Source organism: Emys orbicularis, chromosome 8 (genome assembly GCF_028017835.1).
Source record: "Emys orbicularis isolate rEmyOrb1 chromosome 8, rEmyOrb1.hap1, whole genome shotgun sequence".
Classification (NCBI taxonomy): Eukaryota; Metazoa; Chordata; order Testudines; family Emydidae; genus Emys; species Emys orbicularis.
Window position 1 is genome coordinate 3,776,837 of NC_088690.1, and position 27,578 is coordinate 3,804,414.

The 27,578-nt window shown below is 42.5% G+C and overlaps 1 protein-coding gene across 1 annotated transcript in view; it reads right to left on the minus strand.

The window, feature by feature from the left end:
• Positions 1 to 26,783, minus strand: part of TESK2 (testis associated actin remodelling kinase 2) — a 101,028-nt gene extending 74,245 nt beyond the window's left edge. The window contains exons 1-2 of the mRNA XM_065409529.1: positions 26,727 to 26,783; positions 15,319 to 15,628 (exon numbers count right to left, since the gene is read on the minus strand). Coding sequence (XP_065265601.1) covers positions 15,319 to 15,540 — 222 coding nt within the window. The 5' untranslated portion in view covers positions 15,541 to 15,628; positions 26,727 to 26,783. The remainder of the gene's footprint in view (positions 1 to 15,318; positions 15,629 to 26,726) is intronic.
• Positions 26,784 to 27,578: the final 795 nt, after the last annotated feature.

Sequence of the window (27,578 nt, forward strand, 5' to 3'; positions counted from 1 at the left end):
GAGTTTTAAATAGAAGCAATTTGGAATTCTCTCCTCGCCTCCCAACTTCTTCACATCCACTGTCAAGGTCAAAGTATATCCTAAGCATTTGGGATGGAAAAGGAGAGCGTTTCAATTTACTACAGTACATCCATAGTAGTTTCTTTGAACTTTTCCTTTCTATACTTGATATATTCATCAATGGCACAAACATGCTCCACCACTATAGCACACAGATAGGCACTAGCCACAAACCATTAAAATCCATCATCTGAGAGGCATCCTATTTCCCTGTTGTATTGTCACTATAAGAAACAAACTAAAAATTCCCACATAAAAGGTCCATCATAGCGATCCTCCCGTGCTATGTACTCTCTTCCATAAGGTCACTCACATTAATACTGGAAGTATGCCAACATGGTCCACTTATATGAACAACAGGAACCCTGCACCTTTCCCTCAGTACCCTGCTGTGAAAGGGCTTACACAAACATGGATGTTTTGCCAGCTGGCAAAAAAATCAAAAAATCCCAGTGCAGCCAGCCCACTATATCTCCATCCAAGAACAGAAAGCTCACAGATCATTTTAATTGTGCTTGAAAAGTTGTGAGGTCTAAGACAAGAGAGATATTTTCGTGCCAGTGTAGTCTTGCCACCTGCTTTTCTACTGGAAAGCCACACAATGATAATGACTCACATTAACATAGCCCTTTCATCCAGAAGGAAAGCAAAGGCCTGACACACTTCACAAATGACCAACAAAAAAATAATCACTGCAATCAACAAGAAGTGCAGTCACTATCTAGTTTATTCTGTCTTGCCTGTTAGCCAACGGGCACGTCTTCGCTGGCAACGTTAAAGCGCTACAATGACAGTGCTTTAACATGGTTTGTGTAGTTGTGGCATAGCTCTAAAAAACCCACCTCCATGAGGGGAATAGCTCTCAGCGCTGGTGCACTGTCTACACTGCACTTTACAGCGCTTAAACTTGCAGCGCTCAGGGAGGTGTTATTTCATAAGTTGCAGTGCTGTAAAGTGCCAGTGTAGACAAGCCCGTAGTATCTGAACACCTTTATCATCTTGTAAGTAAGTACCCTATTTAACTGCAATACACCAACAATTTAGCATAGGAAGTTTTAAAAGGTCAAAACAAACAATTAGAGAAGTTTCCATGTGGCTAATAACATTAATATTTATGTAATTAATTGAAGCTTTTTTAAAAAAACAATTTCTCACTGAACATTTTTTAAATAGTGTGGTCCTAAACTTTTTTTTTTTTTTTTTTTTTTTTTTAAAAGACTGAAATGGCTGTTCTGCTCCCTTCTTGATGCTGAGGAAGGTCTTTTCAGTCAGGAAGAAGCTGACTGACTAAACAGGGGAAAGAAACTCAAAAAATAATGTTTTTTGCTAATTTCTTTCAGTCACAGTAATGTTAAGTCTTACTTGTAACAGCGGCAGGTACAAAGTTTTCTAGACAGAAATGTGATGTTCAAGTTGATATTTTAAAGTTTTTTCAAGACTACCACAAATCAGAGAATTTACTAGATCAGATAAAGTTGTTGGATTCTCTCTAGTTTCTGCTGTGTGGTGGCTGCTTAAGAGAAACATTAGAGTGATGTCCAAACTGTCCCTAGCCTCTGTTTGCCAGAAGCTGGGAATGGGCGACAGGGGATGGATCACTTGACGATTCCCTGTTCTGTTCATTCCCTCTGGGGCACCTGCCATTGGCCGCTGTCAGAAGACAGGATACTGGGCTAGATGGACCTTTGGTCTGACCAATTATGGCTGTTCTTATGATGGTACAAGTAGACCACTAAATACACATCTCAGTAACCTCTCTCTAAGCTTTCATGGCCCACATAATAATCAAACAGAATTTATTTTGGATACCAGTCACAAAAAGTTTGTGCCACCACTGTTCTCTTCCCTGCCCCCCGCCCCCACTGCCTGTCACATTCTGGGGGTGCAATCCAGACCAGTGAGCGGTTGTGTCACTGCCTGCTCTGTAACCCTTATGTGCCTTAAAAAGCTTTACTACTATACCTGCCCGGGACATTCAGAGTTAGCAACAAGCAAGCCTGAGTTATATAGCTTTCCAATGCCATATTACATGACACCTTTTAGATACAGATCGTAACCAGAGAGTTGGGGTTCACTAAATTGGTCAGACCTGCTGAAACCGGATGTCAGTGAGCCCCTGGCCCTGGGATGCTCTTAGGGTCACACACACCCCATTACACTTGGCCTACAGTTTCTCCTATGCCTTAGCAGCTCAATTCTGGAGCACTGCTCCTTCCTACCTGTCAGAGGTATATACATATAGTACATAGTGTAAGAAAACATCCCTCCCAAACAAAATAGGCACCTAGAGTGCCCATCACTGAGTGGCACTGAAGTGTCATGTCAGGGACAGGTCCTTAATCCCAGAGATTTTGCTTCTGCCATTTTGATAGAGCCTCAGTATCAGGGGAGCGAGGGGCTGGGGGTTCCTAGCCTAAAAACCAGAACCTGACTAAAATAAGCAATTTGGTGGGTGGGTGTCAGTGTCACCAATGAGCAACAAGACCAGTCAACCAGCACAGCATGCAAAGCAGCAGGAGGACACAGCAAGGATTCTGTCTCACTGCCATGGGCAGCAAGAAGGAACTGAGGGAAGAAGGTCAGACTCACTCAGCACCGCATACTCTTGGGCGAGGAGGTGCAAAGACATCTAGGCCATAGGCACAGCCCTAATGGACATTGCTGGCCAAAAGAATCCAATCTCACATGCATGAGCCTCATGTGTGGAATCCATGTAGACAATAACTTGAAGAACCACCCATGTTCCTATTCATTTGCAATCTATAAGCAACAGGACTCTAAGGATTCAGCAGCTGAAGCTGTTGACTCATGAATGTCAGTGTAAAGGAGAAAAATGCCTTGAACGGGAGGTCTCCACTGAACTTCTAGATGCTACAGGAAACAGTCCTGGCAGTTTACAGTAGTAGATAGAATTCTTCCCTCAAGCTCCATAATGAATCATTGTCCCCGGATGATGTTAAAGGGATCACAATTTTACTGAATGAGATGTAAAACTGAGGTTATCACTACCTGCAGTCATTAAAGAGCCCATATGCATATTTTATATTTAATATTTGTTTTGCCGCTCAGTGTCCTGGCCAAATTCCTCTGAATTCCCTCTACAGTTTCATCTGGATACAGTAATATATTTCACTGCCTGCCCTAAGTGTTTGCATAGTGTTGCTGCACACTGTTAACAGTGGCTGCATTTCAGTGATGGGTCAAGGGATCCCTCTATGTCCTTCACCTATCTCAAAGAGGTTATGGAACTATCTGAATGTTGAAAGGCATTAAAGAAATGCAAAACCATTATCAGTTCAAGGGGCATCCAGATCAGGCAGACAGACTGGTTCCTTTCCTCAAATATCACTTCATGTCAACATGCAAAAGCACTTTGGTTATTTTGTAGTACTCTTTCTACACATCTCCCTTTAACGCCTACATTTTTAAAAATTCTAGTTAGTAGTTATATCCTAACCCTTCCACTACTTCTGTGAGTGAGGGACAATGCACAATAAAAGATACTCTGTGAGCTACTGGGTGTGCGTAGGTCTTGGTGGGCAAAAAGGGTGGGTTTTTTTCCATCGTGATATTTCCATCGGGTTAGCGTAAGGCAACTGAAAAGCCTGAATTTTAACAGGGTTTTTCACTTATGTTAAGCTAACTCAACTGAGCTAATATGATGGCAAACGTACCCTATTTTTCCCCTTAAAACAAAGCCAAGGAGGATAATTCAGTATAGCTAGTGAGACAGATGAGCAAGGCTACAATTCAAATTACACAGAAAACAGGAAAGGGGTAAAATGCACAGATTCTGCTTTCAGCCAGAACCAGATCACCTTGCGCCGCTCCCCCAACTTAATCTGAAATAGTCCAATCACCTTCCGGCCATGTTGTGAAGCTCCCCTTTTTTTCACAAGCATCTGAAAATGGGAGTGCAGTGGATTGGAAATTGTAAGGGAGGAGAATTGTTGGAGGAGAGGAGATTAAGTTGCATGGCGTGGTGGTGGTGGTGATGGTAGTTATTATACTGAACTCTACTGCTGCAATTAACTTATTCATAGACTTTAAGGCCCGAAAGGATCATTAGATCATCCACTGACCTCTTGTATATCCCAGACCATTCAATTTCACCCAGTTACCCCTATACTGAGCCCAATAAAACTTGCGTTTGACTGATGTACGTCTTCCAGAAAAGCATTGATTTGAAGTGTTGATTTGAAGTGAAGGGAAGTGAACTACAAATCACTTCCCTTTGTAGTTTGTTCCAATGGCTAATCACCCTCTTAAAATTTGTGACTCATTTCCAATTTGAATTTGTTTGACTTCAGCTTCCAGTCATTGGTTCCTGTGCTCCTTTTCCCTGCCAGACTGAGGAGCCCGTTAATACTCAGTAGTTTCTCAATGAGAAGGTACCTATGCACTGTGAATCATGTCACCTCTCAATCTTTTTTGATAAACTAAACAGATTGAGCTTTACGTCCCTCATTGTAAGGCACTTTTTCTTCAGCCCTCAATTCATTTTTGTGGCTGTTTTCTGCTCCCTCTCCAATTTTTCAACATCATTTTTAAAATGTGGACACTATAAATGTACACAGTATTCCAGTACTTACATACATCACAAATAATATGCTATGTCAAGGGTATTAAGAGCATGTGAACAGGTGCCCTCTTAACATTTATATAAATCTATATGAAATAAATAAAAAACTCCTTTACACACCAGTCAAACGGATTTATGCAGGACCCACAAATATCAAGGGTATTGTGCATCCTCACCTCTACATTTTAAGCTGTGTTTGAAGACTGCCTACTCCATCAGTTACACTAATTCAGGCTAACTCAAAGGACATTCCTCAATGCAACAGACAAATTCATCTTCCTAGTACAGGCCTAGTGATAGTGCTGCTCAGAAGGACATGTCAGAAAATGATAGCGAGAACCTGTAGATTAAGTAGTGACAAGCAGAAAATGCAGATGTGGGTTGGAGGTTTCCTGTGTGATTTGGCTGACTTAGCGGATATTATCAGCTGACTTCTACTGCAGTTCTGCCTTTATATTATTTTTACCCACAATTAGAAGTGCTATTAGTTTGCTTGAAAAGAAACCTAGAGAAGTTACACCTGTATCTCTGGATGAAAGCAAAACAGAATCTGTTCTGTTGTAGATCTGCATGACTAGTCCTTCAACCATTTTGACAGAATCGCCAAGTCTTCCACAAATAGGACAAAGCATGCACAGGTCACCAAACAGAGAAAATATGCAGGGTCCCTTTACATATAGATATACCAGAAAGCAACACATCAGGGTACTTCATATAGCATCTCAGAAATGCCTCCTTAGCATTTGTATGCGACTACGTTAATTGCCTGCAGATTTAGAGTTTCCGCAAAGTTAGGTGCACGCATATGAAGCAGTAGAATATAATGTACAAATGTGACTCTGCTCAGTAATGGCAAACGGGGAAAGAAAAAATGTCCGAGATATTAGTGTAGGCAAGGGTTTTTCAGGGTTTGCCTCTTATTTTGCCGTCTTATTTCTAAGCGTAATCAAATAATTTCTGAGGTTTTTGTTGGGGGAGGGGACTTCAACAAACCTTTACTGCCATTGATGTAGAAGACTGCTCATTTGCGCCACTAGTTCCATTCATGATTAATTATTAGAGTCAGCTCCCTAGGTGAGTGGCTGAAATCAATACTTCTTTTCTACAAGAAAATCTTCCCTCAATATCTGAGCTCCCTCACCTGTGTTTGACAGTTACAGCAGCAGCTAAGAACCAACTGTAAGGAGAGAGAAACAAATAAGAGTTTAGACGATATAAATGATGGAAATTGGTTAGGAAGCCACTCTCTGCCCAATGGCTCTCCTTACAAGGTTTTATTTTACTTTGGAAGGGCGATATGAAGCAAGGCAAGTATAAGAAAGATGCATCATCTGCTGCATTTACAACGACCATGGTAGGTGGAAAAGAGAGCATATTTTATCATTAAGTCTGTACAAAGAAAAACATAGCAAAGGCAACACTGAAAAGAGCGATTATATCTAGTGGCCAATACAAAGACTAGTTCTTAGGAGAAACTAAATGCAGTGGTGTCTAATGTACTAAAAAAGACAAGAAAAAACATTGTCCGCTTAGTATGCTGTAAGTCCAGAAAGCCAAAAATATTAACTTGCATAAGCAGCATGAAACAAGCTGTGGTTACAAGTAGTTAGCATCAGTAAACCTCATATCCCAACAGCGAATATGCTCAAAACCAGCATTTTTCCTGCCTTCATTTATAAAGTGAAAATTACACACAAGTACTCTTCCTACTTAATGATTGTGAATATTATCACCCCCTTCAAGAATGCAACCATGGCTTCAAATGTGGAGACAAAACGGGAGGGGAGGGAAGTGTGGTAGAGGTTATTAAAACACATACAACCGTACAACTCAGTATTATACTCTGGGTCAAATTCATCCTAAAATCCCAATCAGTTACAATTGCACTAGTTATGGATTTGTCTCATTACACTTTAGCTTTTGCATGTTTGTCTTCAAATGCCATAGCAATCCTAAGGGTACGTCTATACTTACCCGCTGGTTCGGCGGCAAGCAATCGATCTTCTGGGATCGATTTATCGCGTCTTGTCTAGACGCGATAAATCGATCCCGGAAGTGCTCGCCGTCGACGCTGGTAATCCTGCTCCGCGAGAGGAGTAGGCGGAGTCGACGGGGGAGCCTGCCTGCCGCGTGTGGACCCGCGGTAAGTACCTTTAAGTTCGAACGAAGATACTTCGACTTCAGCTATGTTATTCACGTAGCTGAAGTTGCGTATCTTAGTTCGAACTGGGGGCTTAGTGTGGACCTGCCCTAACATTTAAGATTAATGTTTAAATAAAATGTGAAAAATAAAAATATATTATAAAAAGCACAAAATGATACATTTACTCTGAACTCCCAGAATTTCCTCCTTTTTTAGTAGTATTTTTTTTTTTTTTAAAAGGCTTTAAATTAATTCAGTGCAACTTAAAGGTGCTGGCTTGACCACCTGGAGACTGAAGTCCTATTTATGCAGAGAACAGGTGCCGCACAGACAGTGGCTATTAAAGCTTTATCACCCAGCCAATGTGACCACCTCCAATGATGAGAGTGCAGTTCGGTCTCCATGTCAATTCCATCTTTGGCCTTTCTGATGAGACTGTCAACAATGTGCAGGCTTATATTTATATTTAAAACATGAAGGTTCAAATGGTTTATTGTTTATTTACCTGCTAACACACAAGGTTAATTAAGGATTCCAGGTTTGAAGCGTGCTCCCTGAAATGTCCCATGTCTGTGGTTTCCAAACTCTTTCCCGGTTGGGCTCCTCTTTGAATATATCGAGGCTTGACATCCTCTCACCCATGTCTTCTTGTACTGTACCCCTAGTTCACATGTTGCTCTTGCTGCCTCTCCTTTCCATCCATTTTCTCCCCACCCCCTTGTCCTTTTTGGTGGGTGGGTTGTTTCTCCCTCCCTCCCCACACCACACATTTTTTTTATTCTCTGCATTTCTATTTCCCCCCGATATTTGTTCACAGTTCTGCTCACTTGGTGATTCCTCCCTTATTTCCACCAGGCAAACATGAAGGTCACATTACTGCTTTTGGAAGGGGACATGTGTTGGGGACATCCACTGGCCTCTTGCACAGTTGATCTGAACATCTCAGGAAAAGAGAAGCTTGGGCTGAAGGCAGCCTGCTGTTTGAGCCAAACACATGTAGTTAGCCCTGGAAGCAGCTCAAACTGGGTCCCACTGCAGTCTTATACATAGCATGGCCCTTCAAAATCAGGGTTAGGCTAAGTTAGCAGGGCATCAGAGGCGAGGGAAAGAGGGGTTAGGATGGACAGAAGTTTGCAATGAGTTCTATGAAAAGAGGACTCCATGACTGTCAATCCAGCACCTTAAATGAGCATTAAATTCAGTTAATGGTTTGAGGCTTTTAATAGGTGAGTGTTGAAAGGTTTTTATTAAAAAGTATGTTTTAAAAACAGATGTACTTTATAGCAAGATGCGAGACTCCTAACAGATAAGTAATATTTAGTACTTATGCTATGCATTTATAACAAAGAAAGATGGTGTAAATACAGACACCAGGAGCATGAACATCTATTAAACCCAGAACCTCCAGCACCAAAAATACAGGAGTTTACCACCTGATCTAAAGCGAATTCTCACTTCCATTAAGATTCTGGGTCACGGTGTCTAGTATGGCTTACAGTTAAGAGTGCCAATCTCAGGTCAGACTCTCAAAAAAACAAGGCAGACACCCCCAAACTGGTGGTATAGCCCATAATTAGATTTCACCAAGCCCGTAGCAAATGTGCACTCCTGGACTACTATGTTAGTCTTACCAAGGAGCCACGGACAGTCCCCTTAAGCTCTCCAGCCCCTCTTTACCATCCAGACAAAATGAACTTTATGATGAAATGTTACTAGAACCAAAATTCACTACACATTAGGTTCTTCCAACCCCAAAGGGTCAGTCACTCACTCCAGGTCAATGGATGCTCCAGATCTCACACCAAAAACAATGCTGACATCCAATTTCTTTAGTAAAATAAACTAAAGATTTATTAGCTAAGAAAAGAAATGAGATGTATTGAGAGGTTAAAGCAGGTAAAATATGTAACAGCTGGGTTAGAGTTTGTAAGTTCAATTGATAACAGAGACGTAATGTCTGCCAGTACCCATAAGTCTCTGAGGGTTACCCGGTCAAAGAAAGCTATTAGGTTTGTGGGTAACACTTGTGGATGGGGGGGAAGCTGTAGATGTGGTATATCTTGACTTTAGTAAGGCTTTTGATACTGTCTCGCATGACCTTCTCATAAACAAACTAGGAAAATACCACCTAGATGGAGCTACTATAAGGTGTTAGCATTAGGAAAAGAATTTATTTAATATGTAATACTGCATGTAGGTGCAGTTTATTTATTTAATATGTAATACACGCTTTTGATTTAGAGCTAACTAAGTGCAAAGTAAATCAACAAGTTTCAGATGAGTGAAAATAATAACATTAGCATTTCACTAGTTTTCAAGCATTTGGGGCAAATGTAATTATCGGGCATATGCCTCATATATGTAATGTGATGCATCCGAAGAAGTGGGCTGTAGCCCATGAAAGCTTATGCTCAAATAAATTTGTTAGTCAGGTGCCACAAGTACTCCTGTTCTTTTTGCGGATACAGACTAACCTGGCTGCTACTCTGAAATCTGTGATAACATTCTCATTTGTTCTATTCTAACAAGTGAATTGGCTTGAACACACTATGACCTTTTAACATTTCTTTTGTTTCTATTAGCATGTGAGTGCTGCCTTGGCTTGAGCTGGCAGCCTGCTGGGGAGAGTCACACACTGAATATTGGAAAGTCTTTTAAGCTCAGGCACTAGAGGCCTCTCATTTTTGATGCTAAAAGTCCCACGTTTGGCCGCACCAATAACCATGGCATCTGAGAGTATTCAGCCACCAGATCATATGGCCACTTTACTTTCAAAATAAAAGAACATTACAAACTCATGAGATCATGGAATTAGAAAGTGAAACTGATTAGTCCTTTGCTTTTACTCAAAGAATATACAACACTGTTATTCATGGATTCAGCAAGAGGTGCAAGAATGTGCCTATACATATATACAAAAATAAAGCATGAACAAAATAATTTATTACAAAATGTACTTTCCTTTTAGTTCTATGTATAAGAGAGCTATCAAAGATTGACAAACTTTCCGTATGAATTATAAGGAAGTCACATACACATAGTGCAGTGTGGCTATCTAGTATGTATTAACTTAGACCTAAAGGAAGTCCTTGTAAATGCTTTTTTTTTTTTTTTTTTTTTTTTTTAAAGTGACATTTAGGGCTTGTCTACACCTACATTTTATAGCGCTCTAACTTGCTGGCTCAGGGGTATGAAAAATCACCCCCCTGAGTGCAGCAAGTTTGAGCGCTTTAAAGCACTAGTGTGGACAGGCTCTGAGTGCTGGAAGCCGTGCTCCCAGCGCTCAGAGCTATTCACCTCGTGGAGGTGGATTACCAGGAGCATTGGGAGAGCTCTCTCCCAGCACTCGGCGTGACCACACACACTTCAAAGCGCTGCCGCAGAAGTGCTTTGAAGTTTCTAGTGTAGACGTAGCCTTAGATTTTAAAAGGAACTGAATCAGCACAGTGAATTTTAGCTTCAATCAGCATAGGATCAAAGGAAAGTGGCCCACCACACTTGAATTAGTGTGTGCTAAAATGTTTAAATGTAGGAATGCTGGTACTGTCATTATTTGAGTGCAATGGAAATAATCTTTCCTTCCCACACTCCACCCAAAATAAACTCTTAATAATTAGGTCCCCTCCCCCATTAACAGCACTGAAACTTGTGCTTTAATGGTTTGAGATCAGTGTCTTCCTCAGTCTTGAGAGATCATCACAGCCACATTTAGGCAAACCTCCAAAAATGTAATTTTTGCTAAAAATGCCATTACATTATTGAATAGTTTCATTCTATTTCCTTCCCCAGCTTTTCATTCATTCCCAGGAAAGTGATTATGCCTCAAGAGATTGAACATTTATAAACGAAGTTGTCAAAAAGGAGAAATTTAACTGCCAAGTATATGAATTGTAGATTTCTATATAAAGAAATTCTATTTTAAAAAATTCCTTGTAATTTTAAGGTGTCTAACACAAAAAAACAAAACAAAAAAACAGCTGAAGGACCAGGCCCTTACTTTGTACTCTAAATGTACAATACAAGTCTGCTTTACACCATTACTTACCTTCCTCTCACTGCACTTACACAAGGCCTCAGGAAATACTGTAATAAGTCTGAAGATTATATCTTTTAAATTAATCTAGAAGGGTATCAAATGCCAGTATGACATGGAATATACTGAAACCTTCAGCAGATTGCTCAAGAGCAACATTTTAAGCTAAATATATGGGATTCAACTGATAATTACATTCCTATCCTTTAAGTCTTTAATGCCAGTCAATCTGGTTTTATGGAAAATAGGTCTTTGTCAAACAAACCTGATCACATTCTTTGAAGAGATTACAAGTTTGACTGATAAAAGTAACTGCATAGATGTAATGCAGACTTTTGTAAGGTGTTTAACTGTCAACATTAATTATTTCACTGAAGATCATTTTAGTAAGGAAACCCAGCTAGTGTGCTTATCCCACAATCCCAATCTCCTTCTCATTCCTTCCTGGCTTCCAAAACCCTCTATTGTCCCTTCATAGCTGCCAAAACTTCCAGAATCCCTAGTAACAGGTTCCACAAGCCAGTTCGTTATGCTGTCAATACAAAAATCTTCAGCACATTGGAAACTGAAAATTCATGGGCAGAGTGAATTAAATAGAATCAATATTAAAATAAATGCCACAGGGAATTCTGGGCTGATTGTATTACGCATATTTTGGTCAGGAAAAAAAACCTGTTTTTAAAATCCACCCAAGGCGGCTGAAGAATTTCCAGTCTGTCACAGAATTCAGGAGCCTTACCACAGAGTTTAATTACAGCTTGCTGCAGAGTACATAAGGCCTTGTATAAAGCTAATAGCACGAAATGCTTTTCGCAGGAGTTCTGAACAAAAGACAAATTAATCGTTCACTTCAGTCTTACTGTATTATATAATGAACAGTGTGTGTTTCATAGTATGGTATTTAGTTTCAGTGTCTGACGCACATCTCCCCCACATTAAATTATAGCACTATCAGTACCTGAAGGTCTTGCAGTACACTTGCCTCCTAGCTGGAAACTGAAAGTTTTTGTTTTATTAATAAAAGATTTTTCATGCCCAGCCCAATTTGAGAACAATCCTTCATGTTCTGCACGGGCCTGTGGAGTCTAAGCCAGAAGCCAATTATTAGCCAACTACTTCTAACTATACCAGCTATTGCAGTGTGACAGCTCAGAAGAATATTAAGCTCCAATTCCGTATTATATAACGTTAAGGATGCTAGAATTGCTACACTGCTGGCTAATAATATGCCAGATTAATACTCCATGCCGCGTAAACCCCAAAACACATCCATTTGGATTTAAGTAACTTGTCACTGAGTATCAGAGGGGTAGCCATGTTAGTTTGTATCCACAAAAACAACGAGGAGTCCAGTGGCACCTTAAAGACTAACATTTATTTGGGCATAAGCTTTCGTGGGTAAAAAACCCACTTCTTCAGATGCACTTGTCACTGTTGCTACATTAAAAGCCCTTAAAGTTCCACTAGAAATTTTATCTGCAATTATTATAGGAAATGTGTAAAACAAGAATTCAATAGTGCATTTTAAGAGTTGCCTTGGCACACAACCATCAATAGAAAACCAAAACAACGTGTTGTACTTGCTATTAGCTATGTTTTTCTCATGATTTTGCATTAATAGGTGTTATACATAAAGGTACTTTATTTTAAACTAGTATTTATTACAACCCCCAATTTAACAGCAAGCAATTGCATCCATTGTGAAGGATTGTACTTGGGGGGAAAAAAGAGTTTTTACAGCTAATCACAGAAATTAGACAAATAAAATGAACTGATCATGTTGAAACCAGTTAGCCTTTCAAAGTATCCTTGGTTGTGTTACAGGTACAAAGCCTACTTAAAACAAGCAAAAGGAAGTATTTTTTCACACAACGCACAGTCAACCTGTGGAACTCCTTGCCAGAGGATGTTCTGAAGGCCAAGACTATAACAGGGTTCAAAAAAGAACTAGATAAATTCATGGAGGATAGGTCCATCGATGTCTATTAGCCAGGATGAGCAGGGATGGTGACCCGAGCCTCTGTTTGCCAGAAACTGGGAATGGGCGACAGGGAATGGACCACTTGATGATTACCTGTTCTGTTCATTCCCTCTGGGGCACCTGGCATTGGCCACTGTCGGAAGACAGGATACTGGGCTAGATGGACCTTTGGTCTGACCCAGTATGGCCATTCTTATGTTCTTAATCCAATGTTTGATGTATACTTCAAAATGGTGTCACCAAAGCTCTTATTTCATATAATTTCATTAAGCTAAAAAGTTGGATTTTCTACCCACTCACAAAGCCGCAGAAAAAAAATGTCTAGAATTATCTTGGATTTTTCTTGACTTTGATTTTCCATCTTAGAGACTGCAGACCAAGATGAACTTGTAATCCTTTGAACCATGAAATTGTCTCTATACTGGACATACATCAAGAAACTTAATATGAAATCAGAGCATCAGTGAACTTGGGTTAATCACATAGGTGGCCCTACTGACATCATAGCAGAGCACAAACTTACCATCCAAATGAGCACTAAAACTGCATCACAAAATATCATCTTAAAACGTTTCTCATCCCTTTTGCTCCACAGTAATTGAAACAAAGTCTTGTCCTACAGATTGGGGGGCGGGGGAGGGAGGGAATTGAACCAGACTCCACCATTTGGGCATCTTTTCTCCCTGCAGATGATCTGCCGTCACTTTTGGAGGAACAGATCCCAGAGATATTACATTTTAAATCCACATCACCACCATAGGTCAAATGCATGCCTCGTGTAACATGCTCATTCAAGAGACGGGCTCTGCAGTGGAGTTACAAGTTAAATACCTTTGTCAAAGGACTAGAGAATGTCAAGTAGATTGATTTTTCAAAACCAAGCTCAGTAGGAGCCATTATTTGCCTACACTAAACCGTATATAGAAGCAAAGATCTTCCCTGTGGCCTGTCATGATAAGACCATCTCATCTAGAAAACTAAAGCAGTAGATCAACTAGCACATATGCTGGTAATATATCTTTCCTCTGCCCACACCTTGCTCCTAACTGCTCCCACTGAATCCCTCACCAACTTTTGTTCCCTGACATTCTTCCATGCTGCCTCTTCTGCCTGGAACATTTGCCTTCTCCTCCTCATGGATTTTCTCATAAAATCCATCAGTATTAGGTGGTAGATTAAGAACGAGCAATTTAATCTAAAAAGCCTGTTTGCACAGCACGTACAGGGCCTGCTGAGGTTACAGTAGCTCCTAGAAATGAAAACAACAAACAGCATCATCCTGTGTACCATTAGAACATAAATTCACTTTCTCTAGTTACTGATAGGCTGTTCCTTAGCACCAAAAGCAGATAGCTACGTATGGAGTGTTGAACATTTCTGTGCGAAGAGGTGTAAACAAAATTTAAAATCATAATTTATGTAACGTAACCTTTATTTTGATTGGTAATTTAAGCACTTAACCACAGAATTAGGAGCTTTTACAATTTTAAAATACACAGTACAAAAGACTATCAAAAATGTTATGTCACTAGTGTAACATCTGGAAATGCTATAGCTCATGTCACAGAGATGTAAATACAATTTGGAGTATGACTTTATTCAAAGCCATAAAATCAGGGAAAGAAGCCAATAATCTCTGCAACACCTTAAAGTTTAAAAGTCAATGCATTTATCAATTCCTCTATAGCAAAGTTAAGAGCTTTAAAAATATTTTGCCTGGCCTAATACCTAGCAAAAATCAAAATGGCTATAAACCTTACTAGAAGAGCCAGAACTGCAGAACACTGCTGACACAATAAACTTGAGATTGTGCAATCTCATCTTGGCTTTACAGTGTTTACTGACTTTCCAAACACTGAGAAGAAGCAGGTGACTGCCACAACCCCAGACTGCTCAAAGAATAAGAGATTCTTTTTATTGAAAAACTGAATCAGAAAAGAAAAGAAAGCAGGAGGGAATGAAGAGAAGAGACAGAAACAGAAAAAAGAGGAGGAGGGTACAGAGGCACTGTGCAATAAACTACAGCATGTTGTTTCAGATTCCACAATTATGTGCCAACATCACAACACATCTCCTTCTCCTGTTAGGAAGCAAAGAAGATCAGCAACCTGTACTAAAGAAACAAGTGCAGTTCTGCTGGCCCAATTACAAAGCCAAATGGAAAACATCCAGACCACAGTTTTCCCAGCATATAAAAGATACATATTTAATGTGTGCATGCACTTAATAAAACAGATAAGAAACAAAAAGCCAATCCAAAAATTTTCCACCGTTTCCCCCATCCTCCTCTGCAACTTTCCTAAAATAAATGACACACCATATTGTAAGTGGTTGGGTGAAATTTTTATGCTACTTGCCAAGATCCCCACCACTCACTCACCCTAGGCAAAGCACATACAAGAACTCCAGATGACTAGCAGACCAGGAGAGGCCCTCATTCAGAAACTCGAACACAGCCTCTGTACAAAATGCTGCATCATTGACTTGAAAGAGGAGAATCACTAAGGTTAGCCACCCACCTTGAACACCTCAGAGAAGAAACCAGAGCCTATTTTCTCACAGGTGAAGTCATCAAGACGTGTAAGTCTGGAAAAGGCACTTATCAGGGCTCTGTACGAAGAGGTCCAAACTCTCCCCACCTGGGACACAGTCCCGTCACCTCCGCCACCCCCATCAAAGTCTTCAATGCGCTCCAAGCGTGGTGGAAATCCTGCTATTGAATTCCGTTTACTTCGATCCATTTTGGAAAATAAATGGTTCCTTTTGAAAAAGGAGGGATTTCTCACATCTTAGGTGCTTGAGTAGTTTTTCTTCTGCTTTGGTGGGATGCTAAAAAACAAAAAGAAAATTACATAAACTTCATTAGATACTACTATTAGGGACATATCCAAAAAGAGTCCAACTCTTCATTCACACCTCTTTAGCCTGACAAATTTAACTCTCATTAGGAAAAATAATCAGAATCCTAGTAAGCGTACAAAAGGGAACAACATACAGATGGACTGGGACACCTTAAATGGCCTTTTCTATCTTTAGATTCCAGAAATACCTTATATTTCTGGCTATAAGATTAAAGAGACACATACTTAAAGTATTGGGCCCAAACACGGTAAGAAAAATCCTTCTATTCCTACACAAGGTTTTTTTAATTAGTCAAATAAAATACATTCTCTATTTCACTAAGATTTTTTAATACTACAGTAACTCCACGCTTAACATTGTAGTTATGTTCCTGAAAAATGCGATTTTAAGTGAAACGATGTTAAGCAAATTCAATTTCCCCATAAAAATTAATGTAAATGGGGGGGTTAGATTCCAGGGAAATACACAGCAATGATGATTGGAAGAGGATGGGATATTTCCCGGGGAATGCCTTAGCGCTAAATGATGAACTAGCACTCAGCTGAGCCCTCAAGGGTTAACACGTTGTTAATGTAGCCTCACACTCTACAAGGCAGCACAAATGGAGGGAGGGGAAACAGCATAGGAGACAGAGACACACACTCTGTGTGTGGGAGAGAGCGACAGAGAGATGTGCATTGCCCCTTTAAGTATGCTGACCGCACTCTAAGTACATTGCCTTTTTAAGTAGATCAGGAAGTTGAGACAGCAGCAGGTACCAGCAAGCTCCTTCCCTCCTGAGCCCTGTTGTGTCTCCTCCCCCACCCCTCCGCTCTATGGAGATAGGGTAAGCAGGGTGCAGAAGCAGGGGGACACCCTGGCATTAGCTCCCCCTTTTTCCCCCCGCACAGCAAGCAGGAGGCTCCTGGGAGTAGCTCCAAGGCAGAGGGCAGGAGCAGCACATGGCAGTGGGCGGAGGGACAGCTGAACTGCCGGCAATTGATAGCCTGCTGAGTAGCTGCCGCACAGGGAACTTAGGGGAGCAGGGAGCTGATAGGGGGCCTGCTGGTCCACACTGGTTCCAAACCCCCACCAGCTAGCTCCAATGGGATGCTCTTTCTGCAAGTAGTGGACAAAGCAGGGGGCTGCCAAAGAACATTATAAGGGAGCATTGTGCAGCTTTAAACGAGCATGTTCTCCAATTGATCAGCAACGTAACAACGAAACAACATTAACTGGGACGACTAAGTGAGGAGTTACTGTACTAGTTTTAGGGACCCGGCGAGAAAAATAATGTTTTATGCTTTACCGTACTAGAGTAACAGTTAATGAACACTTCCCATAACTCTGCTGCCATCACAAGAAAACCACTCTGCACTAAGACTTGACTGAGGATCCCTGGTCCAAAAAGCAGCACATCAAAATCAGATATAGGACGATCTTCATTAGGTGTCAGTAGCAGCAGCACCTACATCCTTTATTCAGGTTTCCATACACTACAACTTCAGAGCCAACTCCCTTCATCTCTAAAAAGAATGAGGAGTACTTGTGGCACCTTAGAGACTAACAAATTTATTTGGGCATAAGCTTTCATGGGCTAAAACCCAATTCATCAGATGCATGGGGTAGAAAATACAGTAGGAAGATATATATACACACAAAGAGAACATGAAAAGATGGGGGTTGCCTTACCAACTCTAACAAGACAAATCAATTAAAGTGGGCTATTATCAGCAGAAGGAAAAATCACTTTTTGTGGTGGTAATCAGGGTGGCCCATTTCAAACAGTTGACAAGAAGGTGAGAGTAACAGTGGGAGGGGGGGGAATTAGCATAGGGAAATAGTTTTTAGTTTGTGTAATGACCCATCCATGTAAATTACACAATTTAAAAACTTAGTTTATAAATTTATAAATGGGCCACCCTGATTACCACCACAAAAGTGATTTTTTCCTCCTGCTGATTTTATTTATACATATACATATACACACATACATACACACACATACATACATATATACACACACACACACCCCTTCCTACTGTATTTTCCACTCCATGCATCTGATGAAGTGGGTTTTAGCCCACGAAAGCTTATGCCCAAGTAAATTTGTTAGTCTCTAAGGTGCCACAAGTACTCCTCGTTCTTTTTGCTGATACAGACTAACACGGCTACCACTCTGAATCCCTCAACCTGTGTAAATTATCACAGGCTATGTCTACATAACTGCAGTAAGTCGACCTACGCTACGCAACTCCAGCTACGTGAACATAGCTGGAGTCGACATACCTTAGGTCAAGTTACCACAGGGTCTACACCGCGGGGGTCGACAGGAGAAAATCTCCTGTCGACTTACCTTACTCTTCTCATCGGGGGGTAGAGTACAGGGGTCGACTGGAGAGCGATCTGCAGTCAATTTGGCAGGTCTTTACTAGACCTGCTAAATCGACTGCCAGTGGATCGATCTCAAAGCTTCAATCCCTGCTGTAGTGTAGACCTGCCCACAGTTCCATTGAAGTCAATGGAGCAATGACAGTCGAAGATTTAGTTCCAAGTCTATTATAACATCAATGATGTTACCACTCAAGGTAAAGTTCCAGAGTGGTTTTGGGGTTCTTTTTTCTTTATTTAAAGCTACATTAATTTCCGTTCAATTCAAAACACAGAACATAAACTATGTTTGCCAAGTAGAAAAGGAAAAAACACCGGTAAGGGAATGGGTTTTTTTGTTTGTTTGTTTGTTTTTTTAAAAAGAGGACAATGAAGTAATCAGGATGACTCTGGAGCCTATTAAACCAAACTTGCGCTGGCAAACTTGACAGGTGGCCTACTTTTTTGTTTAAACCTTTAGGCTCACTAGGTTGTTCATCTTTTCATATTTAACTGCTCATTTACAGCAATTCAATGTGTCCTTGGAGAATCTGAGTTCATCACAAAGTGAACAGATTTTTAAGGGTAAAGAGAAGGAAAAAAGAGGGGAGCTTGAAGCAGAAAAAACAGTGATATATATTGAAAAGTGGACAAGTGAAGTCACTAATGAGACAAGGAACAGATGAGGCAGTTATCATAGAATCTCAGGGTTGGGAAGGGACCTCAAGAGGTCATCTAGTCCAACCCCCTGCTCAAAGCAGGACCAATCCCCAATTAAATCATATACTTCTATTTACACAGATGTAGGAACTCTAAACCTGAAACAGTTATAAATGCCAATTTAAAAATAGTCTATTGAGTTTTAAAGGGCATTTAAAAAAAACGGAGGCTCACCAGCTGTCCCTTGGACACACAACAATATTGTTTATTAGCATGTTTTGTATGCAATGCATGTCTTATTTCATAGAAGATGTTACTTCAGTGCCAAAATGCCAAGAAAACAGATGGTAACCCCTTTTCTGTTCAATAGTGAACTTTACTTTGCAATGCCAAATAACATTCAGATTATACTCTCAAGAAAAAGGAAAGAAGCAGTTACAGAATAAAAAAATATGTTGCATTGTTCAAGTATCCTACCACTTATTTGACTAAATCCTTGAAAATCAGGGAGAAAGTATTAATAACATTGGCTAGGGATTGCTTGATCTTCACAATGCAGGATATGGTGGTGTTCCTATAAAACTCTATGAACACTTTCCTAAGCTGAATTTACCATGCAAATTCCCACAACATATACAAGCTGACCACACTTGGGTTCTGTGCTCGTTGAATATTATGCTGTTGTGGCCCACTGATATGCACGAGATCAAGGTTCAATTTCTAACCTCATATTCTTGCTCTGAGAGCTATAGTCTGAAAGTGCTACAGAAGCAGCAGCACAGGCATGACGCCTGGCATTACTGCAACTGAGAAGAGAACAGCACCAATGCCTCTGAAAAGCATCCCCTGCTGAGCCATAAGGCTGATGCTCCGACAATTTCTGAGGTAGGTTAAAAATTAATAATAATAATTCTTAGTGCTTCAACTGAGATCTGAACTTAACATTTGGTTGATTATTTAGAGAGGCACTAGGAAAGGAGACAAGGCATTGGAGCTGTGCTCTGGCTCTGCTCCGGCTCCAGGCAAAAATCTGCAGCTCCACTGCTCCGGAGCTGCTCCGCGCTCCAGCTCCGGACTCCGCTCCAAAGCCCTGAAAGGAGATGAAGAGGAAGGTGCTCAAGAATAGTGAACAAGGTGCAAAGAGGAAACGCAGCAGCAACTCATTTATATTTCCTGTTTAGACAGAGCCCATCTTTGGAGAAGGACTAGATAAAATAGCACTAGTGGAAGGCACAAAGTTGGGATATGACTTATTTATGCTGCAGTAGCACCCATAATGTGCTAGGTGCTGTCTCAACAGAGGATTGTCACAGTTCCTACCCCAAAGGGCTTACAATCAAAGCCTCACTTCTGCACTGGATTTCACATGAAGTAAGCCCCTGAATTTGCACAAGTTAGGTCTACACTGCAATTAGACACCTGTGTCTGGCCCATTCCAGTTAACATGGTCTCATAGGGCTTGAGCTAAGGGGCAATTGTGATGTAGACATTGAGCCCAAGCTCTCGGGCCCTCGCATGGTCCTAGAGCCTGAGCTGCAGCCCAAGCCCAAATGCTTACAACAATTAAACAGTCCCTTAGCCCAAGTCAACTCACATGGGCGTCTAATTGCATACCCACAGAGCTCCTCAGACTTCAGTCAGGCACCACTTGGGCACAGGGGTCCAGCCACTGGAGTTCTTCGCACACTTGGGGACACAGTTTGTTAAGTTCTTAGGTGAAACTGTATATAAAAATAAGATACAAGAGACTATTGTTGTCCCCTATGCTAGCAATCACCAAGCACAACAAAGGTGATGTTAGATCAAGCAGGAGAGAAATAAGAAAAACCTCATAAGCAACTGGGTACCATTAAAAAAAAATAATAAATAAAAAATAAAGAAAAAACACCACCACCTGAGAATTCTGTGAAGAAAATCCAACTGGAGGTAAAAAAAGAAAAAAGAAAAAAATCAGTCTCTCAATATGCTTTCCCTATTAGTTTGTTCTTTCAAAAAAAGAACTACACATGCACCATCCTTTATTACTGAAATCACATGGTGAAAACTTTGAGAAGATCTATATAAGTCCCACATTGAAAAATTAAAACCCGAAAGGTTTTACCATCTGGATTCTCAAGTAACCCATTCCTTCATCTAGGCCACCTAAAGCTAGTCTAATTTCCAGACAGTTACTCAGTGTAAAAAATATCCATGGAAATTACTAGGGTAGGAATTGTATTAGTCTCATTTTCTCACTAGGTTTGTACATGCAGCATTAGAAAGAGGAAAATTTCAAGTAAGAAGCATTCCAAACAGGCCTAGTGTCATTTTGGCCAATTACACTAATGATCACATTCTCAATTAAATCATCCAGGGTTTAACTAACTGTCAAGTAAGTCTGAGGTACTTTAATTAACCATACCAAGTAGTAAATTAAGTGCACTGAACAGAATCCAAAACAATCCCGTTGCAAATGTAGAGCAAGAGCTGTCACATTTAACCCAATAGCACTTGGCTACACTGAAAGTTATACATCACGTTAGTTAATGCGTTCTAATACAATATAATTTCCTAGGTCAGACAGTCCAAGGACATGTCATCTATGCAGGCAGCTGAGGTGACTGGAGAGGAAAAGGGGATGTACAGTCATTCCCCATCCACTTCTTGTTTTGCAGCAGAGTCCTTAGCTATGGGAACACAGGCTCAGCTACCATTGCAAAGATTTAGCAGTGACTTCTTCCCTATGCATCACCACATGTAGCCCAAACACTGGTCCACAATATTAGGACACATCTATTAGTAAAGCATAATTAATTGCATGTCAAACCTGGAAATATGGTGGATTTAACATCAAGAACTCAGAACGTTGTTCCAGTGTCAATGATTTTCCATAGGCTGCCCCTGACTGCACAGCTACAGAAGCTTGTATAGTGTAGTAGATTCAGCATGAAACTAGAAGCTAGGAGCGCAAGAGTGCTAATCCTTGCATGGCCACTGACTTGATGTGCCATTTCAACAAGTAACTTAACTGCTGTCTCTTTTCCCCCACCCCCAAATCAGTAAAATGATAATATCTACCTTACTCCTTCACATGGGGCTGTGAGAATTAGTTCTCTTTTCAAAACACTGTAAAACCATTAAAGTGCAAATATACACAAGTGCCATCATTAGCGCTATAGGACATCAGACATTTGGCCCTGCTAAACTCAGGATATTGAGCTACAAACAAATGCTAAATCCTGAATTTTTAATTTTATATTCATATTATATTTCTCTGATCTTTGTTGTTCCTGAAAGAGCCACTTTGACTCTAGCCAGTGCTATCATAATGTATGCGTTCCACAAAAAGACCCCAAGTTCCTCAGAAGTGACCTGCATTACCCCTGCTCCACTGGTCCAGAGACTGTCAGTTGGCTAAACTGTGTGGTAGTTTGTGAGGCCAATACACCGCCAAAAGAGGCTGAGCTGAAACAAACATCTCACCTAATTTGTGAATCCAGCCAAGTCTGAATTCAGTAAAAGGGACTGACCGGTCATTAACCCCCTACACAGAACCTGGGATTCAAGCAAGTACAATGGTCAGAAACATTTTTAAGCATCTAACACTCATTCAGGAAATGTAAATATAATAATAAGCCTGAAATACTAACTTTTATGTCCTTAGTGTTCCTGCCAATAACTTCTAGGGTCCATTTAATTTAAAGGTAACCCTATTAAGGGACTTGGTAACCACCTGCTAGTCCCCTAACCTAGTTGTAACAGTTCCACTTTGTAGCACACACAAGACCCTATGCTAAGCAGGCTAAAGACAGGTTTATGATTTGCTTTAGCTTGGTTACAACACATGTTTGCTGTATTTAAATAATCCATTTCAGGCAAGGTACATATCCCTTTTGAGAGACAGGAAATGTGAGCTGTCTAGAACAGTGGTCTCCAAACTTTTTTGATCGCGCACCCCTATCAGTAAAAAATTTTTGAGCACGCACCCCCGCCGCACCGAAGCAAAAAAAAAAAAAAAGCTGCTCAGACTCCCACCTGAACTGCCGAAGCAAAAAAGAAAAGAAAAGAAAAGAAAAAGCCGCTCGGACTCCCACCGGATGGGAAAAAAAAGTGCTCCTCCTGCCGCGCACCCCCAAGGATCCTCTTGCGCACCCCACTTTGGAGACCACTGGTTTAGAAGGCATAATGACCCCACTTTGTCCATCCCTACACAGAGCAGTACTGAGAGGAAGTGGCTTTTGCCTCCTGGATTCTGGAGTTGCTGGGGCTTGCTTAGGCACAACACAGGTAAGAGTTACCCTAAATAATGCCCTGGAGGCCAAGACACCTAATAGTCAAGGCCTAGGAATGCATTGGTCATATCCCTTCCCACCCCTTCACTGGGGCTATCCCCCTCTGCATTTGGAGTATTCTCAGGAAATAGGAAGCAGCAAAGGGGTACTTTGCAGCCCCTTCGCATCAGCACAGCCAATGCAAACAGGCCATAAGGCAATGAAGAATCCAGCCCAACAAAGGCAGGAACAAAAGATAAAGAAGTGCTGGGAAAGATAAAACGAAGAGATGAGAGATGAGATGAGTGTAAAAAGGGAAGAGAAACATGTGATCTGTTAGGTTATTCCCATTCATGAGGGATAGTCATTTTAAAAACTTTTATTTTTCAATTTACAGAACATAAACAGAAGATTAAAATCTCTCCTAACATTTCAGCCAGAGAAAAGATAAGAACCTGGCTGAAATAACAGACGATTTTACTTCATGTCACAATAATGCACACTTGGCTTTTATATGTCATTTATAAACTCACAGAGCTAAAACACATAAAGCATGCCTTCAAAAGCGTGCCTTCAAAAGCACAGGCAGTTTAGTTATTTACCTTGTGACTACAGAGATCACAGAAGTTCTGCATATCAACTATTTACAACAACTATAACAATAACAATATATAACATTGTTTATTTAGCATGGTAGGTGTGCAATAAAAAAAGTCACAGGTCCATGTGACAAGAAGCTTACAATCTAAATCAGACATAACACAGGGAGGCTAGACAACAGATGGGGGTATAGCGGGAGGGATACAAGTGACCCATCATGAGATATATTTATTGCTGCATATGCATTTTGTTAGTTCCTTTTTAATAATATATTAAAATTTGAAGAGAGAATGAAGGTCAGAGCAGAGGTCAGCTTACATAATTTACATTTTCAAAGCTCTACACAAATATTGACTGTTCCCCCACCCCAGAAGAGAGTCATTTTTGCATTCATTTGCAAAACAGTGGCCTGTAATAATACTCTTTCATTACATCCTTATATGAAAAATTCTGGGTTACAGGAATAATACAAAAAAGGAACCAAATAAGCTAACAGATCATAACTGTTTGTTGCTCTTTTCTGATTGTATGCTTAATGGAAGAGCCTCCACCTCCAGCTTTGTGACCTATCACAAATATTCGTGAAATCAGTTGCATAAAGAGCCACAATTATAAACATACATGTTTCAATGCAGTGGATCTTGTAATAGTTAAACCTTTTCATTAATTATTAATTATTATTATTATTAAAGGATAATGTTTTAAGTTACAGGCACTGTACACTTTCAATTTTGGATAATTTCATTTTTGCCATGTGCCTCACTATATTATACACTGAAGCAAGAAATACCCATCCTCATCTCCCCCGCCCCCCAATCCCTCAACCCTTCAGAGTAGAAACAGGTGATGTACTGGCACAAGAATGACTTAGCCCAGTGAATTTAGAAAGACAGCATACACTTTCCATCAAGTGTTGGACAATGCCACAAAGATCTGCAGTACAAGCTAATCATGTTTTATATGCAGCTGTTTACATGAAGCCAGAGCAAAACTAGTGCAGGTGGAATTATATGGCAGATGTCTGTGGCCAGGCGGTAAGGGCCAGACAGCGGTCACACACCTTCTATTGACCTAGCAGATTATACAATAATACACACATTTTCAAGCCAAAAAGACTTGGTAGAAATGTTTATGGAACATACACTGGCATGTCAGACCTTCCCATAAAACACTTTTCTAAAGTTATAAATTCCAATGCATCATTCCATGTGCAGATTATAAATTTACTGATCTGCAGATTGAGTGAGATGCTATAATTCTGATCTCAGATTATGAAAAATGATTACTACTTCAGAGGATATGTAAAGCTCATTTTTAAAGAACAGTTCATATTATTAACCTAAATAATGGTCATAAGTTTCAACCTATTACCACACAAAAAATACAAATAAAAGTCTCTCAGAGAACTCAGGATAAGATACAAAAACAATTCCATCAAATAATAACTGCAATTGTTTCAACTCACAAGACTCAGTATTCACCTGAGCACTTAAAAGTTCCACAGTAACTGGAATGGCATATACAGTACTAAGAAATATCATTTAAATTTAAAAAGCATCTTTCATCTGAAAACCATAAAAAATATAAACATACACCTGCATGGCCAAGTCTGTCATTAACACAAGTTTGGTGGTGTGCCACAGAAAGGAATACTAACAGTGAAACCCACACCAAGCACTGCCTTCCTGGCATTGAAGTGATAACTTTAAAGTATGGACATGCAGTGGTAACAAGGACGGCTCCGATGAACCCTCCCTGTACCAGAGTGGCTGGATTTGTGTTTGTACCTTAGGTGGCTGCTTAAGGAGCTTCCACTGTAATGCTATGGATTTTAATAGCACCTTTCATCCAAATATCTCAACGCAAACAGACCCACGTGCACCTGTTTAACCAAGCCCAGTATTATGGTTTTTGGCAGCAGACTGCAAAATAACCCGTGGGGCAGGAAGAGACGATGCTGCCCCGGACCCACTGCTCCCCACCCGACTCTGTGACATGCTGGTCCCCCTCCAACCTCCTGCTCCCCCAAACACCCTGACAACCTGCCCCATGACAAGCTGCTCTTCTCCCGGCCCCCTGCTCCCCCCGCCGCATGACAAGCTGCTCTTCCCCCGACCCCCTTCTCCTCCCCCGCCCCATGACAAGCTGCTCTTCCCCCGCCCCATGACAAGCTGCTCTTCCCCCAACCCCCTTCTCCTCCCCCGCCCCATGACAAGCTGCTCTTCCCCCTTCTGCCCCGCCGCCGCCATGACAAGCTGCTCTTCCCCCGACCCCCTTCTCCTCCCCCGCCCCATGACAAGCTGCTCTTCCCCCGACCCCTTCTCCCCCCAGCCCCATGACCCCCTGCTCTTCCCCCGACCCCCTTCTTCCCCCCCGCCCCCATGACAAGCTGCTCTTCCCCCGACCCCCTGCTCCCCCCAGCCCCATGACAAGCAGTTCTTCCCCCCACCCCCCTGCTCCCCCCGCCCCATGATCCCCTGCACTTCCCCCGACCCCCTGCTTCCCCCTGCTCCATGACAAACTGCTCTTCCCCCGACCTCCTGTTCCCCCCACCCCATGACCCCCGTTCTTCTCCCGACCCCCCGTTCTTCCCCCGACCCCATGACCCCCTATTCTTCCCCCGACCCCCTGCTCCCCCCCACCCCCATGACAAGCTGCTCTTCCCCCGACCCCCTTCTTCCCCCCGCCCCCATGACAAGCTGCTCTTCCCCCGCCCCATGACAAGCTGCTCTTCCCCCGACCCCCTGCTCCTCCCCACCCCATGACAAAATGCTCTTCCCCCGACCCTCTGTTCCCCCCACCCCATGACCCCCGTTCTTCTCCCGACCCCCCGTTCTTCCCCCGACCCCCTGCTCCCCCCCCACCCCCATGACAAGCTGCTCTTCCCCCGACCCCCTTCTTCCCCCCGCCCCCATGACAAGCTGCTCTTCCCCCGACCCCCTGCTCCTCCCCACCCCCCATGACAAGCTGCTCTTCCCCCGACCCCCTGTTCCCCCCACCCCATGACCCCCGTTCTTCCCCCGACCCCCTTCTCCTCCCCCGCCCCATGACCCCCTGCTCCCCCCACGCCCCCTGACAAGCTGCTCCCTCCAGCCCCAGTGCCCCCACGCACCCTCCAGCCCGCCCCGCCCCGCCGCGCCCCGCGGGCCTCCCCGCAGCAGCAGTGACGGACACCAGCGGCAGCTCCCCCCCGCCCGCGCCCTCACCTGCAGCGAGGCCCGGGCGGCAGCAGGGCCCGCGCGCCGGGAGGTCTCTCATAGCCGCGTCCCGCACCGGCACCCCCGGCCCCTCAGCGCCCAGGGGAGGGTCTGTCGCCTCCGCCGCAAGTGAGGGGGGGCCATGTGGGGCGAGCCCCCCCACCAGCCGGGCCCAAGGGGAGGGGCCGCTGCGCCCCCGCCTCACGCCTAGACTCCAGCCTCTATCCCGCCAGCGCCTCGCTTCGGCCCAGCCCCCCTCGCCTCAACGCCACCGTGGGTCCGCCTGCGACTGAGCGACCCAGGCCCCAACACAGGGGGCGGCCCCGAACGATGAACGCCCCAACCACTGCCTCCAATCGGCACCGCTGGATGCTTGATGGACAGGCCCAGCTCGACCAATCAAAGAGTTCCCCCTTATGGTTGGCCAACATTATTTGATTGACAGCCATCTCGGCCGTCCACAATGAAATGCAACAACGCTCCGGCAACAGCCGGACCCACTAGGAAGCAAGGGAAGGGACTGAGTAGGAGGGAATGGAGGGGGCGTTGCTAGGGGCGCCTCAAACCGATTGGCCAGCCGTTGAAGGCGGTGTGTAAATAAAAGATTGTCCAATGAGAGTGAGTTTGATGGTGATTGACAAATATAAGAGCCAATTAGAAATGCTTTTGAGGCGAGTGGGCGTGAAGCTGTCAACAGCTAGTGCATCAATGGCGTGGGAGGGGTGATGGGCGAGAGCCTGGTCCGGAGCCGTGGTGCGAACAGGACCCAGCATGCACTGCGCCACCCGTTCTAAGGGCCAGGGGGGCACAGGGGCAGCCGGGCTGTGTGCGGGGGAGGCATAGGGGGAGACAGGGCCTGAC